Below are 18,494 nucleotides of genomic sequence, written 5' to 3' on the forward strand. Positions count from 1 at the left end.
GTGCTGATCCTGGGAACTTCGGCAGATCATGAGAGGGAGGACAGGAAGGGTTGCCTCAGTGCTTAGTTCCTGTGGCCCTTTCTTACATGCCCAGGGAAATGCTGGTCGCCACTTTGGAGTCAGGGAGCAACTTTTCTCCAGGCCAGTTTGGCTGGGGATCCTGGAAGTTTTTTTGTCATCTTCTGGGCATGGAACAGGGGTCACATGGGGTGTGTGGGGGGGGAGGGATTTGTGATTTTCCTGCACTGTGCTGGGGGTTGGACTAGATGGCCCTGGAGGTCCCCTTCCAACTCTGTGATTCTATTAGGAATCAAGTCCGTTTTCACAACGTGACAGCAAACCTACCGCTTTGCACACATGACCCTTCCCCATCCGGGATGGGGATGTAGCAGGTACTCATTTGCATATTAAGCGACACACCCCTAATGTAGCCAATCCTCCAAGAGCTTACAGTAGCTCCTGTAAGAAGAGCTCTGTAAGTTCTTGGAGGATTGGCTACATTAGGGGTGTGTGGCCTAATATGCAAAGGAGTTCCTGCTACAAAAAGAGCCCAGCCCATCCCACCCCTCAACAGCTCCACCAAACCTTCCCCTCTTTGTACCTATGGGAGTGCCGGATGCCTCGGACGGGTGCCAGGTCTCCCATCAGGATCTTCAGCATCGTGGACTTGCCGGCTCCGTTCTCCCCTACCTGGATGAAAGGATGAAGGAGACATCCCTGGAACTCCATCACTGGCCCGAGAATTTGGCAAGTGAGGAGAAGGTAACCTGGGGTACAGTATTTCTATTTATTGTGGAGACAGATCATGATGCGTAGCTGTGTTAGGCTGGCTGTAGCGGTAGAAAAGAGCAAGAGTCCAGTAGCACCTTGAAGACTAACTAAATTTGTGGCAGGGGAGGAGCTTTCGTGAGTCTCTGCTCACTTCTGAAGAAGTGAGAGACTGCTGAATTGAAACTGATAATGAAGGACGAGACAATGCGTCCTCCTGGACTGAATCGAGACCTAGGTTTCCTGTCCTATTACCAATGCTCCATGCCTCCTACCATCTGCATATCACACCGAATCCAATCACATCTGCTATTGTCACTCAGCATCTGAAATAACCCCGCTCTCCAAAATATAGGACGGATGGTACACGCAGGGGCAGAAGCAAGGATAACACACTGCCAGTTAGAGAAGCAAGACAGGCTGGTTGCCATGAAACCTTTAGTTCTTATTGCCATCTGAAGATTTTGTGAAAAATATATTAGTAACCTGGCTACAAAAAAAAAAGACAAGCAAGCAAAATCCTTGAAATGCTTATGAACAGAGGATGTAGCGATGGCCACTGGAATATAAACGGCTTGAAAGGGGGATTAGAGAGATTCATGGAGAATAAGTCTATCAATGGCTTCGGCCTCTGAGGCTCTCCAGAGGAACTGGTTGGCCACTGTGTGAGACAGGAGGCTGGACTAGAGGGACTACTGCTCTGATCCAGCAGGGCTCTTCTGATGTTCTTACGAAGGCCTCGGCCTCTATGCCCTGAACTGGCAGAGACTGAGCAAGAGAGAGATCTTGGAGTTGTAGTGGATAACTCACTGAAAATGTCGAGACAGTGTGTGACTGCAATAAAGAAGGCCAATGCTATGCTGGGGATTATTAGGAAGGGTATTGAAAACAGATCAGCCAATATAATAATGCCCCTATATAAATCAATGGTGAGACCTCATTTGGAATACTGTGTGCAGTTCTGGGCACCACACCTTAAAAAGGATATTATAGCTTTGGAAAAAGTGCAGAAAAGGGCAACTCGAATGATAAAAGGGTTGGAACACTTTCCCTATGAGGAAAGGTTAAAGCACTTAGGGCTCTTTAGCTTGGAGAAAAGACGACTGAGGGGTGACATGATCGAGGTTTATAAGATTATGCATGGGAAAGAGCAGGTAAAGAAAGAGGTACTTTTCTCCCTTTCTCACAATACAAGAACTCGTGGGCACTCCATGAAACTGCAGAGCGGTCGGGTTAGAACGGATAAAAGGAAGTACTTCTTCACCCAAAGAGTGATTAACACATGGAATTCACTGCCACAGGAAGTGGTGGGTGCTACAAGCATGGACGGCTTCAAAAGGGAATTAGATAAGCATATGGAGCAGAGGTCCATCAGTGGCTATTAGCCACAAGGTATAGCTAGGGGCTCTGGGGCAAGTGATGCTCTGTCTTCTTGGTGCTTGGGGGGGGTCAACAGTGGGAGGGCTTCTAATGTCCTGGCCCCACTGCTGGACCTCCTGATGGCACTGGTATTTCTGGCCACTGTGTGACACAGAGTGTTGGACTGGATGGGCCTTTGGCCTGATCCAACATTGGCGTCTCTTATGTTCTTATGTTCTTATGTCGGCCATCCAGAGGAACTGGCTGGCCACTGTGTGAGACAAGATGCTGGACTAGAGGGACCACTGGTCTGATCCAGCAGGGCTCTTCTGCTGTTCTTATCAGGGGAAGGCCTCGGCCTGTTGTTGGCCCTCCAGAGGAACTGGCTGGCCACTGTGTGAGACAGGACGCTGGACTAGATGGACCACTTGTCTGATCCAGCAGGGCCCTTCTGATGCTCTTATGAAGGCCTCGGCCTCTCTGCCCTGTTGTTGGCCCTCCAGAGGAACTGGTTGGCCACTGTGTGAGACAGGATGCTGGACTAGAGGGACCACTGGCCTGACCCAGCAGGGCTCTTCTGAGGTTCTTATGAAGGCCTTGGCCTCTCTGCCCTGTTGTGGGCCCTCCAGAGGAACTGGTCAGCCACTGTGTGAGACAGGACGCTGGACTAGATGGACTACTGCTCTGATCCAGCAGGGCTCTTTCTTATGTTCTTAATGCCCAGATCAGATTTCCCCTGCATAAAGCTCTGAACAGCCCAGCAAGGATCTTCCTTTTCAGATGGAGAGCAATTGGAACTGGCTGAACCCATTTTGAATCCTCTGGAACCAAACCGGCATCCCAGCCCCATCCTGTCCCATCAGCCTTCCGGTCCCACCGCCGAGCGTCACATTTGGGTCACTGCTCAGCCCCACTACCCCATTCCTGCCCGAAACCCCCCTTTTCCCATACCACGCAGATACGAGACTCCAGGTCGGCGGAGACGGAGAGGCAGCGGAAGATGTCGTGACCGGGCTCGTAGTAGAAGTCCACTTCGTCCAACTGCAAGATGGGAGGAGAAAACTTCTCAAAGCCATCGGGGAACCTGTTGGAGGAAGGTAAAAGGAAGCTGGGTGCTAAAGGGAGGAGTACAGAGAGCCCCCCGCCCCCAGTTCCTTGGCAAGGAAATTCACAGCAATATTATGTACTGTGTTTAAGGGTTAAAAAGGTACAGGTAAAGGTTCCCTTGCTCGAAAGCCAGTCAAGTCCGACTCTAGGGTTGCGGTGCTCATCTCCGTTTCAGAGCCGAAGAGCCAGCGCTGTCCGAAGACATTTCCGTGGTCATGTGGCCGGCATGACTAAACACCAAGGCTCACGCAACGCTGTTACCTTCCCACCAAAGTGGTACCTATTTCTCTACTTGCAATTGCTTGCTTTCGAACTGCTAGGTTGGCAGGAGCTGGAACTAGAGACGGGAGCTCACTCCGTCATGTGGCACACTCGGGTCTCGAACTGCTGAACTACTGACCTTCCACAGCCTGCAGCTCAGCGTCTTAACCACTTGATTATTGATTATTAAGTGTTACACCTTAATAAAATATTTAGCAGATTCAGGTGGATATCTGTGTTGGTCTGAAGCAGCGGAAGAAAGTTTTGAGTCCAGCGGCACCTTTAAGACCAACAAAGTTTAATTCTGAGTATAAGCTTTCATGTGCAAGGCACACTTCTTCAGATAGAGTGAAACAAAATGTCCTCAATCTCTCTACCTATATGTAATGGTTGAGGACATCATGTTTCACTGGAGCTGGAGAAGTGTGCATGCACACGAAAGCTTATACCTTGAATAATACTTTATTGGTTTTAAAGGTGTCATGGGACTAAAAATATTTAGACACATAAACAATTAACATTTGCAGTACTTTCAGAAGGTCGGAAAAACTTCCTGCGTGTGTTCTTCTTGTAATCTTTATCATAATCCTGTAAAACAGGTTAGTTTTATTATCCCCATGCTGCAGATGAGTAAAGTGAGGTTACGGCAAAGACAGAGGCTGATCTCGCACTAGAGCTGCCTCGCTGTTGCGCCGCCGTTTGCCCCGGTTCTATTGGTCAATTTCACACCCGAAGCCGCGCGGCCGGTTTTGACCCGCGGCTTCGCCCGATTTCCCCCGCAGTTTCATTGACCCTCAGAAAACAGGATCACGAAACTGCGGGGGAAATCGGGCTAAGCCGCGAGTCGAAATCGGCCGCGCGGGTTCGGGTGAAATTGACCAATAGAACCGGGGCAAACGGCAGCGCAACAGCGAGGCCGCTCTAGTGCGAAATCAGCCAGAGAGGCAGGCCTAAGACCACCTTCAGAGTTGTAGCAGAAACTTGATGTGATCCAGGGACTTCCTGAGTTGCAGCTGAATCTCTTCAGCATTAACGCTGCGCCAGCTCTCTAGTCGCCAACGGCAGCCAGAGTTGTGCAGTGCGCCAGGGATATGCGTCTCCCTCCCCATCTTAGGCAAGTGAAGAGGACTGCTGTACAGTCCCAGAAATCATGCTGCTTTCAGCCTATGAGTTGGAGAGTCCCAGGAAGAAGAAGAAGAAGAGATTGGATTTATACCCCGCCCTTCACTTGGAGTCTCAGAGCGGCTTACAAACCCCTTTCCCTTCCCCTCCCCACAACAGACACCCTGTGAGGTGGGTGGGGCTGAGAGAACTCTGACACAAACGGCTCTTTTTCAAGGACAGCTGTGCCAGAGCTTGCGACTGACCCAAGGTCACATCAGCAGGTACAAATGGAGGAGTGGGGAATCAAACCCGGTTCCCCCAGATTAGAGTCCGCACACTTCACCACTACACCAAACTGGCTCTCCAGGAGATGCTTCACTGCAGGTAGTCAGAAGCGGAGAATAAAAAGAAGGATGGGCAGACAAACTGCAGTCTCTCTGTGCACGCAGCCGCCTATATAGCCAGTGCCTGCATCCAAGCACCTTTCTGTTACGGACATCCTCTGCATGCACTGTAGGATTTTTGGAAGAGTGGCGATTGCCATAATTTGTGTGGCTAGTAAGCCAAGGCAAAATTTGTGGCCTCTAGAATCATAAAGCTGGAAGGGACCCTACAGGGTCATCTAGTCCAACCCCGAGAGCAATGCAGGAAATTCACAAATACTCCCAACCCCACACCCCCTCAGTGACTGCTGTTCCACGTCCAGAAGATGACAAAAAACCTCCAGGATCCCTGGCCAAACTGGCCTGGAGAAAAACGGCTTCCTGACACCAAAGTGGCGATAAGCATTTCCCTGGGTGTGTAAAAAAGGGCCTACCCTCTAATCTGTTACGAGGAAGGTTTTTGCGTTGGCCTATCTCCCAAAGATGCTGCCCATGTACAAATTTTGATATAGAGTCAGTATCACATATTCTGTTACATTGTAATTTTTATGCTAGGGAGAGACAGCTGTTAATTTTCCCATTGTTGTCCAAATTTAAACCCTTGGATGTCCGGTTGAAATTTGCGGAATTGAGGATTTTAATTTTTTTGCTGGAAGACCGGAAAGAGAGGATATCTTTAGCGGTGGCAAAATTTTGCTTCCTGGCCCTTAAAAAGAGGAAGCTTGTACCTTAGATAGCAAGTTGATGACAAATTAGCATTGTGTTGTATAGTTTTAATGATATACTGTATTCGTTTTAATGTTCTTTTACATATCCATCTGAATTTTATGTATTTATAGTGTATCTTACATTATTATTCCTCTAGGTAATGTTTTATATTGGCTGGTCGCTTGACCGTATAAATAAACTTGAACTTGAGAAAGGGCCACGAGAACTAAGCACTGAGGCAGCCCTTCCTGCCCTCCCTCTCATGATCTGCCTAAATTCACAGAATCAGCATTGCTGTCAGGTGGCCCTCTAGCCTCTGTTAGAAGACCTCCAAAGATCTTGATCTTGAACACACCAACGTAAGCAATTCCACCAGTAATTCCATGCCTTGCACTCAAGATTTCAGCTCTGGTCTACATTCTAGACATGCAAATGTAAACTGGCTCATTTGCTGAGCAAAACATGCAGATGGCCAAAGCGGCTTCCCTAAATCCTCCTGTTTCCACCAACAAACACCAAACTGCCTCTTGAATGAGCGGTCAGGAGGTCAACAGTGTGCTTCATGGTCTCAAGACTGCAGAGCCAGAGAGGGGTGGGGTCCAGGGAACATTCTTAGCGGACATTTGACATCCCCATCTCAAGGCACAGGAGCGAGAGGACCAGTTCTCCTTGAGGTCTCCTTCGTGGGTGGGGAAGAGAGAGACAGAAGCTTCACTTTCTGATTAAGAAACACTTACTTCATGATCACCTCGGATTCCTTGTCCACCGGTTTCAGCTTGGGACTGAGAAACAAAAACACAAAAAAACAAATTAATCTCAAGAGGAAGGGGATACTTCCTCAGAGGGTGAGCCCCACCTGCAGCCATTTAGAAATGGAGAACACCTCAGGCCAGGAGCAATGCTCCCTCTAAGCTGCAGAGTCTTGTGAGCAAATATTCTACTTTCTGATCTACTGGCATTAAAGTTGTGAGCGAAGAAATTTGGCTGCTGCATCAATTAGTTTGCTCTGGAGCCTTCCTTCCTTCCTGAGCTAAAACGAAAATCTGTGAGCCGGAGGCTAAAAAACTGTGAGCTAGCCCACACTAACTCAACTTAGAGGGAACACTGGCCAGGAGGTATTCCTACCTGACAAATGCCTCCTGCCTCTCTGCAGCTGCTGAAAACACCCGAGAGTCTAAGCTTCCCCAACTGCCTCCAGAGCTCATTCAAGGCTTTGAAGACTTGAGAGTCAAAGAGGTTTGTCTGTTTCTCTGTGCTCTGTACGGATCATCATGCCCCACCCCCCGCGGCACCCTGGACTACCTGGGCTGAGTTACCTTCCTTGTTTATGAAACCCTCCCTTCGCTTCTACCTGGCCATAACGGTCAACCCAGTAACTTCCTAAAAGGGTTTTCTCGTCTCATATCTACTTAAGCCAGTTTGGTGTAGGAGTTTGGTTAGGAGTGTGGACTCTAAATCTGGGACAACTAGGTTTGATTCCCTGCTCCTCCACATGCAGCTGCTGGTGTGGCCTTGGGTCAGTCACAAGTTCTCTCAGAGCTGTTATCTCACAAGCAGTTCTCAAAACAGTTCTCTCAGCCCCACCTACCTCCCAGGGTGGGGGGATGAGAAAGGAAAGGAGACTGTAAGCAGGGCCGGCTCACCCACTAGGCCAAAATGCCCCCCCCCCCCCCCCCCGCGAGAGGCGCTCTCTCCTGAGGCACCCGTCATGCTGCTGGGGGATCAGGCAGGAAAAGTTCCCCTGGGCTGGGATGGCGCCCTTTAAATCTTCATGGCATTTCCTTTCTCCGCTCTCCTTCCCGCCCCCCCAGACAGCTGGGGAAAGGCGATGCTGAAGTGGCTGCTTGGATGATCTCTTAGGTACGTGGGGATCTGTGAAGAGCTTCGGCAGGACTGCCCCGCGCGCCTGATCTCTCCGCGCGACATCACTGGTCCCTTTAAATCTCAGGGGAGGTGAGGAGGTGCCACGGGAGGTGGTCGGGGGCGGGAGTGGAGTGTGCTTAAGAACGCCACTCCCACGAGTCCACGGCCAGAGTCCTTTCCCTGCTTACCGGAGGAGAATCCACCCCTGGGGTCTCTTTAAGGGTGGAGGTTTTGATGACCATGTTGGCCGTGCCCTCCCTCGCCCTGTTTTCTCCTTCCATCTCCCTCCTTCCCATTCGCTCTTCTGGCTTTGGGGGAGACGGTCACGGCGTGGGAAGGGAGGTGGGCTCAGCTGGCCCCGATGGCGCAGATGTGCCTGCTGTTGCCGGGGGGGGGGAGGCCTGGGGGCCGAAGGCAGAAGGTGGGGTCGGCAAACCAGGGCGAGGGTCCCCATGAGCCGGCCAGCACTTAGAAATCAGGCCGGGGAGGGAGGAACTGCGGGGTGCCTTGTGGGGGGGGGGGGGGGGGGGGGGGCGCGGCCCAAGTCTTATCAATGGCTACTAACCACGGTGACTGAGGGGAGTGCAGAGTTTGCATGGAGGAAAGCCTTCCTTCTCTCCGGGCCCCACCTGGAGGTTGGCAACCCTGTAATTGGTGGGTGCACGGGGGGGGGGACCAGAAGGTAGCCTGTGTGACTTTTATGGAACGTTTACATGCTTATACTGCACAATGCTATCTACCTACACCATCCATACCCCACCTTTCTCCCCAAGGGGGACCCAAGGCAGCTTACGGCGTTCTCTTCTCCATTTCACCCTCACAACAACCCTGCAGGGCATGTCAGGCTGAGAGTGCGTGACTGACCCGAGCTTACGCAGTGAGCTTCCAGGGCAGAACGGGGGATTTGATCTCCCAGATCCTAGTTCAACACTCGAACCCAGTGATGGCGAACCTTTTAGAGACCGAGTGCCCAGACTGCGACCCAAAACCCACTTATTTATCGCAAAGTGCCAACACGGCCATTTAACCTGAATACTGAGGTTTTACTTTAGAGAAAACAGCCCATACATTAACTTCAGATGATCCAAACAAAGGAAGGAAAGCAATCCCAAATGCTTTCATGTACTTAAAATTATTTGGCAGAGAATTCGACACTTTAACGATGGTCTGGGCCTGGCTGGGGCGATGGCACGCGTGCCCACAGAGAGGGCTCTGAGTGCCACCGCTGGCACCCACGCCATAGGTTCGCCACCACTGCTCTAACCCCTGCTAAGCACCAGTTCTCTGGAGATGGGGAGAAAAATTCGACAGAATCTATACTTTGACGTCGGTGACTTGTGGAGAGAGAGAGAAAGAACTGGGAGGTTTACACAGTGCAAAGAACCACCCATTTCTTCAGGACATCCATTTCAATGTGTGGACCCCCTACAATTAATTATTTTTCCATCTCCAGAGAGAAGTGCGCAACTGGAAAACTATTTCTCCACCAGCCGTCCCGCAACGGCACTGTAAACCGAGGGATTTATTTGTTGTTGTTTTTTAAAAAAAACAATTTTATTAGGATATATCAATAAGTCATATTATATATCACCTTTCACATTGTCATATACCCCTTTCTCCTAACCTCCCCCCCCTTTTGACTTCCCGCAGTGCTCCAACCTCCAGCCCAAATCTTATAGTTTCCCCTTTTTCCTCTCCTTCATTAACGAAATTTTCCAGGTAACATATCTTTTAACTATTATTCTTAATGTCCTTCTATCTTCAATAGTTATCAAAGCAAAATAAATTGTTTTTAATGTCCCAATATTTTTCTAAGTATTCTTTAAAGTCCAGCATTGAGCATATGTCATTCTAGCAGTTGTTATCATATACCACATTACTGTTATCATATACCACATTAAAGTCCGTTTTGCAATGTTGACTTCTTCCATTTTAAGACCCAGAAGTAGCATTTCAGGCTCCTTCTTAATTTTACATTTCATAATTTTCTCCGAGGGATTTATTTATAATGGAGAAGATAACAGATCAAGTTTCATGGTCAGAGGCAACTCATTAGAACTCCCAAATTTGTGGAACAATGGTTTACGGTGTTAGATTACCTGACGCACAATGACACGTTGAAAGAAGTTGTGCGGTCAAAGCAATATTATAGCGTATGAAGCTCATTTCTGAACTGGTCAACATTACCAGATTAATTATTTTCGCCATGTTTTCCTTTCCTTTGTTCAGTTCTCGGTCACTGTTGATTCCTAGGTTTACTTGTAGAACGTATGATACATGTCTGACACTGTATGCTTGTTATGGTAAAATGAAAATGTTAAGTTAAAAAAAAGAGGTGCATCCCTTCTCGCCCTCCCACAACACATAACCCAACTCACAGTTTCTCCAGCAGCTTGAGTTTGCTCTGGACTTGAGACGCCCGGTTGGCATTATAGCGGAAACGGTCGATGAAGACCTAATGAGGGAAGAGAGGACCAGAGTGTCTCAGGCTGAGAGAACGCCTCCCGCGGGGGCTCAGCTTCAAAGACACAGATTAAAAATAAACACGGTTAGGACGGCTGAGCACAGGTGCATCTTTGCTGGTGTTTAATGGGATGCGCTTTCCAAAAAAAGCACACCCTGGCATTCTCCTTTAGTCTTCTAATAGGGACCTAAGATGCATATTGGCAAGCTCTTCAACATCTGTGTGAGAGCCAGTTTGGTGTAGTGGTTAAGTGTGCGGACTCTAAACTTGGGGAACCGGGTTTGATTCCCCACTCCTCCACTTGCACCTGCTGATGTGACCATGGGTCAGTCACAAGCTCTGGCACAGCTGTCCTTGAAAAAGAGCAGTTTGTGTCAGAGTTCTCTCAACCCCACCCACCTCACAGGGTGTCAGTTGTGGGGAGGGGAAGGGGAAGGAGGTTGTAAGCCGCTCTGAGACTCCAAGTGAAGGGCGGGGTATAAATCCAATCTCTTCTTCTTCTCTTCTTCTCTGAGAGCTCTCTCAGCCCCACCCACCTCACAGGGTGTCAGTTGTGGGGAGGGGAAGGGGAAGGAGGTTGTAAGCCGCTCTGAGACTCCAAGTGAAGGGCGGGGGATAAATCCAATCTCTTATCTTCTTCTTCTTCATCATCTGGAGCGACAGGGAGGCTGAGTGACCAAGTCAGAACGTTCTGTCGAAGCTCATCGAATCTCCCTTCGATGTTTCAATGCCAAGATCAGCCCGATGGCGGAAGACTTGGACCTGACTGCGAAAGCTGCCCTAAGAGGATTTCAGAGTTACCTCTAGTGGAAAGCATGCATGCGATGCCTACTGAAATCTCCAAAGACCAGAGGGGCCCTGCTGAATATAACCGGGGATTAGAACTCACCACTCCGCACAGAACTCTTGCAAAGGGGGAGCACGACCAGAGTAACCCCTAATACTTGACACTGGCAGAAAAGCTGGTTGCATCTGGCACAAATTTTTACATAGTTTTCCCCCCCACAAAGGAAGGAGGGATCCCATTTGACCACCAAAGAAGATCACGTTGAGGAGCCATTGGACCAGACTCAATATATTCCCCTTGGCTGTGGTCACAGGCAGATACAAGGGTATCTCCTATGAGGCAAGACTCTGCAGATGTCTCTGCAAAGAACCTGACTCTGTACAGTGCATCCTCTTAAACTGCCCGCTGTACACTCAGCTACGTTTACGCCTCATTAGTCCTCTCCTTCAACTCTCTAAGGTTACAACCAATAGAGGTATTGAATTCTTGCTAGCGGACAAAACCCCCGAAGTTACTGAGCAGGTGGCAGAGTTCCTGGCAAATATACTCAGGGACCGAGAAAAAGAGGAAAGGAAAGAGGGAAGAGGAAAAGAGGCGGAGAGATAAGGAGAGAGAGACAAGTGAGAGAGAGAAGGTGTATCTATGATTCCGCTTCAGATAGATAAGTTTCTTACTGTAACTGTTTTAATTACTCAAGATTACTGCTCCAAACTTTTATCACTTTGTATTATTATTATTATTATTATTATTATTATTATTATTATTATTATTATTATTAATGATACAAATATATTTTGATGGTTTCTGTTTGTTGGCATATGGACTGACTTGTACTGTTATTTTTTTCTTTAAAGCTATTGTTATGCCAATAAAGGTTATTGGAATTGGAAGTCTGTCTAACTAGCTAGGAGGGAGTCAGTAACAAACAGTTATCAGCAGGAGCAGACGGGGGATCCTAACTGAGTCAATCAGGAAACAAGAAGGAGACTATTTGAACATAGTAGGAAGTCCCTAATCCCACTATGCTAACTAGTTGTCCCCTCTGCTGCTCTCTGCAGGAGGTTCTTACTATGATATGCTCCATTGCAATAGATAGCAACATATATAAGCTATGGCCTTTGACTCTTGAACTTAAAGTCTATGCACACCTGGACTTGGCACCCTATCTCCTTCCCAGCCAATCATCAACCTACCTTTATTTCCCCATCACTCTTCAGCTTTCCACCCCCACACACACACCTGCCACTTCTCCCGTGCTCTGAAGCCCTGACTGCTACGTCACATTGGCTGTCATACGGGGGTCACCTCAGCAGCATAAAAGGATACAGAGCCCACCATTTTCTCCAGGGGAACTGATCTCTGCCATGTGGAAAGCAGTTGTAATTCTGAGTAATCTCCAGCCCTCACCTGGAGATTGGACACATTTTACCTCAGAACAGCAAACCTGTTTAGAATGTTAGAGGCAAAAGCCAATCAAGTCGCATATGCAAACGATGTCTGTGTTCCGAGGCAGAGGCCAATGAGGCTGCATATGCAAATAACCTCTGTGTTCTGACTGGCTGTGGGGGGGGGAGAGGATTAGCAAACTGTTTAGAATGTTGGAGGCAGGACTCAGGCAAAGCAGCCAGTGGATAGGGAGACCCTCTGAATGACAGATCAGAGAGCGAACTGATTTTGGAGCGTGTGGAATGTTCTTGAGAAGTGCCACCACCATTCGGCTTTTATTTATAAGGGAGATGATACAAATCACTATACTTTGATGGTTTCCGTTTGTTGGCATATGGGCTGACTTGTACTGTTATCTTTTCTTTAAACCTATTGTTATGCCAATAAAGGTTATTGGAATTGGACCTGCATATGCAACAGCCATGTGGGTTGAGGTCTGTCGTAAGGAGGAGAGAACTGGCACAGCTGAATGAAAAAAACTGGCTCGATCCATCTCACCCCATCTTTATTTTATCTTGCATTAGTTTATTCTGTACTATGAATAGGTATGTCTTGTATTTATGATGCTGTACCCTATGCACGAGTGTTTTAATATATTTTTAACTTTTATTGTAAGCCGCCCTGAGCCTGCCTCCGGCAGGGAGGGCGGAATAAAAATCGAATGAGTGAATGAATGAAAAAATAAATAGCTAGATTTGAGTCCAGTAGACCTTAGAGACCAACAAGGTTTTCAAGGTGTGAGTTTCTGAGAGTCAAAGCTGCATTTGTCAAGATACAAATAGGATACAAATATGTCAAGATACAAATATGGAGCAGAGGTATAGGTAGGAACTCTCAGTCTGGGGCAAGGGATGCTCTGTCTTCTTGGTGCTTGGGGGGGGCGGGGCGGCAACAGTGGGAGGGCTTCTAATGTCCTGGCCCCACTGGTGGACCTCCTGAGGGCACCTGGTATTTCTGGCCACTGTGTGATACAGAGTGTTGGACTGGATGGGCCATTGGCCTGATCCACCATTGGCTTCTCTTATGTTCTTACTAGCAGTAAAGCGCGTTGTGAAAGCAATACAACGAGATCTAGAAAGAGGTTCTGGGGGAGTGCTCTGGCTTTGGGCAAACAGTGTCAATTTGCTGTGGTGACCTCAGCAGGGTATAATGACAGAGTCCACTGTTTTCTCCAGAGGAACTGATCTCTGCTACCTGAAGAGCAGTTGTAATTGTGAGTAATCTGTAGCCCTCACCTGGAGATTGGCAGCAATTGTTACCCAGGACAAAATGGCTGGTTTGGAGGGTGGAGTCTATGGCATTCTACCTGTCTGAGGTCCCACCCCTCTGCAAACCCCACCCTCTCCAGGCTCCACCCCTCAAATCCCCAGGAATTTGTCAGCATGTAGTTGGCAACCCCATCTCCTTCCCAGCTAGCCACCAACCTACCATTATCTGCCCCTTTGACTTCAGCTGACTTCTGCCCTCCCTTCTGCAGAACAGTTGTAATACTGAGTGCTCTCCAGCCCTCACCTGGAGATTGGCAACAATGGTTCCCTATGTGGGACTGACTGGTTTGGAGGGTGGAGTCTATGGCAGTGTACCTGTCTGAGGTCCCACCCCTCCTCAAACCTCACCCTCTTCAGGCTCCATCCCTCAAGTCTCCAGGAATTTCCCATCTGGAGTTGGCAACCCTATCAGGACTGGCCCCAATGTGTTTTCTCCCAAAGGCCAAAGTAGGTGACAGGACCAAGCTTAGTTGCCTACCAACAGGCACTGAGGGGAATGTAGGGTTGCCAGCTCTAAGGAGGGAAATACCTGGAGGTTTGGGGGGTGGATTCTGTAGAGGGCCGGGCGACGGAGGCATCGGCCTTCTGTCGCCCGCCTTGCCCCCCCAATCTCGGCGGGAGATTGGCAACCCTAGGGGAAAGTCAGCTGCACAGCAGGGGGTTGAAGAGAATGGTTTGATGGCTGCTGGGCCAAGATTGGCAACAATAGTTCCCCAGGAGCCCCATCGTAAATGCACCAAACAATTCCTAAAGATTTTCCGAAACACTACTCTGTCGATAAATTGCAACAGTTTGAATTAGCACCAAAGCTTTAAGAGCTCTCCAGCTGGAGACTGGCAACAGCTTGTCTGGAGTGTGGGCAGTATGGCATTGTATCTGTCTGAGGTCCCCCTCTTCCTCCTCCTCCTCAGACCCCACCCTCAGCAGGCTTCATCCCTAAAATATCCTGGAAGTTTCCAACCTGGAGTTGGCAACCCTATGTCATTTCCTGGCAACCATCAGCCAACCTTTATCTGCCTGTCTGTCTTAAGTTTTACAAACCCCCTCCCCCCACACACACAGCCTCTGCCTAGGGAAAGGGCATCATTCTCCTCTCCCCTATGAGGTATGTTATGCAACTGAACATTCCAACTGCCTTGCGGGGGGGGGGGGGTTTGAGGTGTGGAATGGAGTGAAGTCCAATCAGCTTCCATATGCAAATGACCTTGGAACGTTGGGCGGGACTGCACAAAGCAGCCAGTGAACCCAGCCAGTGTCTTCTGAGTGGCAGTTCTTCCGGCCTAACACTAAAGGCGGGCATTTTAGAACGTTGGTCCCCACTATTCAATTATTATAAGGGAGAGATATGGAGCAAGAGCCCATCGGTGGCCATTAGCCACAAGGTATAAACAGCTGCGGTGGCTCAAGTGGTTAAGATGCTGAACTGCAGGCTGTGGAAGGTCGGTAGTTCAGCAGTTCGAGACCCGGGTGCCACATGACGGAGTGAGCTCCCGTCTCTAGTTCCAGCTCCTGCCAACCTAGCAGTCCGAAAGCAAGAAATTGCAAGTAGATAAATAGGTACCACTTCGGTGGGAAGGTAACAGCGTTCCGTGCGCCTTGGTGTTTTAGTCATGCCGGCCACATGACCACGGAAACGTCTTCGGACAGCGCTGGCTCTTCGGCTTGGAAACGGAGATGAGCGCCGCAGTTCTAGAGTCAGATTTGGCTGGCTTTCGAGCAAGGGAACCTTTACCTTTATAAATAGGAACTCTCGGTCTGGGGCAAGTGATGCTCTGTATTCTTGGTACTTGGGGGTGGGCAACAGTGGGAGGGCTTCTAGTGTCCTGGCCCCACTGCTGGACCTCCTGATGGCACCTGGTATTTCTGGCCACTGTGTGGCAGAGTGTTGGACTGGATGGGCTACTGGTTTGATCCAGCATTGGCTTCTCTTACGTTCTTATGAATGGGGGGGACAGGGAGCTGCTCTTGTTGGCAGCTGAGGATAGGACTTGCAATAATGGGTTTAAATATGGGTGGAAGGGTACAGCTGGATATTAGGGGGAAACTTTGTTACGGTAGGAGTAGCTCAGCAGTGTCTAGGGCGGGTGTGAGCTGATCCCTCCCTGGCAGCCTTCAAGCAGTGGCTGGACGAACACTTGCCAGGGACGCTCTAGGCTGACCCTGCATTGAGCAAAGGGATGGACTAGATGTCCTCTATGGACCCTTCCAGCTCTGTGATTCAATAAGGACTCCGGGTTCTCCACTCCTGCTTGTTATCTGATGAAGGGAGGTTTGAGTCTCAAAAGGCTCATTCTTCTAAGGTGCAAATGGACAGAAATCGAGCTCTATGTCTGCTGACCGACACGGCTACCCTCTGGAAGCATCGTACCCCGCACAGGTTCTCTTCATTTGCTTAATTTATACCAGTCACAGGCAATGTTCCCTCTAAGCTGTGGAGTCTTGTGAGCAAAAATTCTACTTTGTGAGCTACTGGCATTAACGTTGTGAGCGAGCGACTTGGCTACTGCATAAATGAGTTTGCTCTGGAGCCGTCCTTCCTGAGCTAAGACAAAAATGTGTGAGCCAGAGGCTAAAAAACTGTGAGCTAGCTCACACTAACTCAGCTTAGAAGGAACACTGGTCACAGGACAGATCCTTTTTCTTAAGCACAGAATCTGGTCTACCCTCATGCAGAATTTTATTTCTTCCCTCTGATGCGCCCTGCGAGGGGGACGCCCACGATCCAAACGGAATCCATCAGACACGTTCTTCGCATTTGCTCGCCTGATGGGCTGTGTTTGCAAGAGCCCAGAGACCCGCTCCCCCGTACCTGGATGTGCTCGCGGTACTGCTGCTGGGCCTCGTATTCGCGCTGCTGGTTCTTCAGCCTCTCCTCCTTGATCTTCATGAAGTTCTCAAAGTCGCCGCGGTAACTGTCGAGCCGCTGGGAGTGCAGGTGGATGACGTCGGTGGCCACGGCGTTCAGGAAGTTCCGGTCGTGGGACACCACCAGGATGGTAGATTGCCAAGTCTGGCAAGAAGAAGAAGAAGGGAAGAGATTGGATTTATACCCTGCCCTTCACTACCCAAAGGTGTCTCAGAGCGGCTTACAGACTGCTTTCCCTTCCCCTCCCCACAACAGACACCCTGTGAGGGAGGTGGGGCTGAGAGAGCTCTGACAGAAACTGCTCTTTTTCAAGAACAGCTCTGACAGAACTATGGCTTGCCCAAGGTCATCCAGCAGGTGCAAGTGGAGGACAGGGGAATCAAACCCGGTTCTCCCAGATTAGAGTCCGTGCTTCTAACCACTAGAAGAGAAGAAGAAGAGATTGGATTGATACCCCGCACTTCACTACCCGAAGGAGTCACAGAGCGGCTTAGAAACTCCTTTCCCTTCCCCTCCCCACAACAGACACCCTGTGATGGAGGTGGGGCTGAGAGAGCTCTGACGGAAACTGCTTTTCTTCAAGAACAGCTCTGAGAGAACTATGGCTTGCCCAAGGTCATCCAGCAGGTGCAAGTAGAGGAGTGGGGAATCAAACCCTGTTCTCCCAGATTAGAGTCCGCGCACTTAACCACTACAGACGTTGGCTGGAGCGCAGCTACGGCTCAGCCTTATTATTTCATCAGACCCTCCTTTCTTCACAACACTTATTATCTGCCTTTCCACTGTGTAGAACTCAAGGTGGCTTACGATGGAAATAAAACAATGGTTTCTCTGCAGTGCCATGGCCCTATGGCCTGATAAATGATATGATGAATTAGGTTTCTCTTTATGATGATACTTTGTGATGTTACTTGGCAATTTTAATTTGACTCTGTGTGTACTTAGATTACTGTATTTTTATTTATATGCCAATAAAAGGCTTTGGATTGGATTGGTTACGAAAACACATAAAAGACCACAATTTAAAATCTCTGCTCACAACCCCCCCCCCCCAGTTAATCAAATGCAGTCCTGAACAATGTTCCCTCTAAGCTGTGGAGTTTTGTGAGCCAAACTTCTGCGTTGTGAGCTCCTGGCATTAAAATCGTGAGCAAGAGATTTGGCTGCTGCTGAACTTTTGGTGAACTTTGGCACTTACCTTCCCCAATTATCGTGTGGCCCTAGTTAGGAGTATTAAATAAGCCATGTAAACCGCTCAGAGCCTCCGGGATAGAGCGGTATAGAAATCGAAAGTTAAATAAATAAATAAAATAAATAAATTAGTTTGCTCTGCAGCCACACTTCCTGAGCTAAGACAAAAACCTGTGAGCTGGAGGCTAAAAAACTGTAAGCTAGCTCACACTAACTCAGCTCAGCGGGAAATACTGGTCCTAAATAAAACTGTCTTCCGCTGCCTCCTAAAGATCGAGAGTGAGGAGGCCAGACACACCTCCTCGGGGCGGTTGGTGGGGCCGCCACGAAAAAGCCCCCCTCTCACGTCCCCACCAGACAAGCTTCTCTGATTGGTGGGACAGTAAGGAGGGCCTCTCGGTTTGATTTCAATTCGCTGGCAGGAACCTATGGGAGAAGGGAGTCCTTCAGATACCCCAGCCCCAGGCCACTTGTCAGCTATGCTGCTGCCGTGGCAGGTGGTGTTGGTGGTGGGGAAGGGCTGATGAATAGTCTGTACTCTGTTGGAATCTTAACTTCCGTTTTTCCTAGCCTCGTCTTATCTGCTAGCTCAGGCCTGTGACCTTGGTACCATGCTACCGATGCTTCTGCTGGGAACGCAGACCCGTTAGCTTAGGCGGGCTCCGGCCTAATTCCTGATTGGCACAGACCCATCAGGGGACCCCGGTTTGAAGTGTGTATGCCTTTCCATCCTGCTCGTTTGCAATCAGTTCTGACACTGTATGCAGGGGTCATTTAGCAGAAAAAGAGGTGCAGGAGCTCATTAGCATAACTTATTTGCATATGCCACACACCCCTGACATCACCAGAAGTGTGTCAGAAGGCAACACCCACCACTCAGGCTGCACTGGACTGTTTTGGATTGCTAGCTATTGCGGGG

The 18,494-nt window shown here is 49.2% G+C and overlaps 1 protein-coding gene across 1 annotated transcript in view; it reads right to left on the reverse strand.

Moving 5' to 3' along the window:
* ABCF3 (ATP binding cassette subfamily F member 3) overlaps positions 1-18,494 on the reverse strand; it is a 69,553-nt gene that overhangs the window by 19,901 nt on the left and 31,158 nt on the right. The window contains exons 13-17 of the mRNA XM_015426894.1: positions 16,328-16,528; positions 9,932-10,008; positions 6,428-6,472; positions 3,079-3,211; positions 602-690 (exon numbers count right to left, since the gene is read on the reverse strand). Of these exons, the coding sequence (XP_015282380.1) occupies positions 602-690; positions 3,079-3,211; positions 6,428-6,472; positions 9,932-10,008; positions 16,328-16,528 (545 nt within the window). The remainder of the gene's footprint in view (positions 1-601; positions 691-3,078; positions 3,212-6,427; positions 6,473-9,931; positions 10,009-16,327; positions 16,529-18,494) is intronic.

Source organism: Gekko japonicus, unplaced genomic scaffold (genome assembly GCF_001447785.1).
Source record: "Gekko japonicus isolate JY-2015 unplaced genomic scaffold, Gekko_japonicus_V1.1 scaffold238, whole genome shotgun sequence".
In the NCBI taxonomy this organism is placed as follows: Eukaryota; Metazoa; Chordata; class Lepidosauria; order Squamata; family Gekkonidae; genus Gekko; species Gekko japonicus.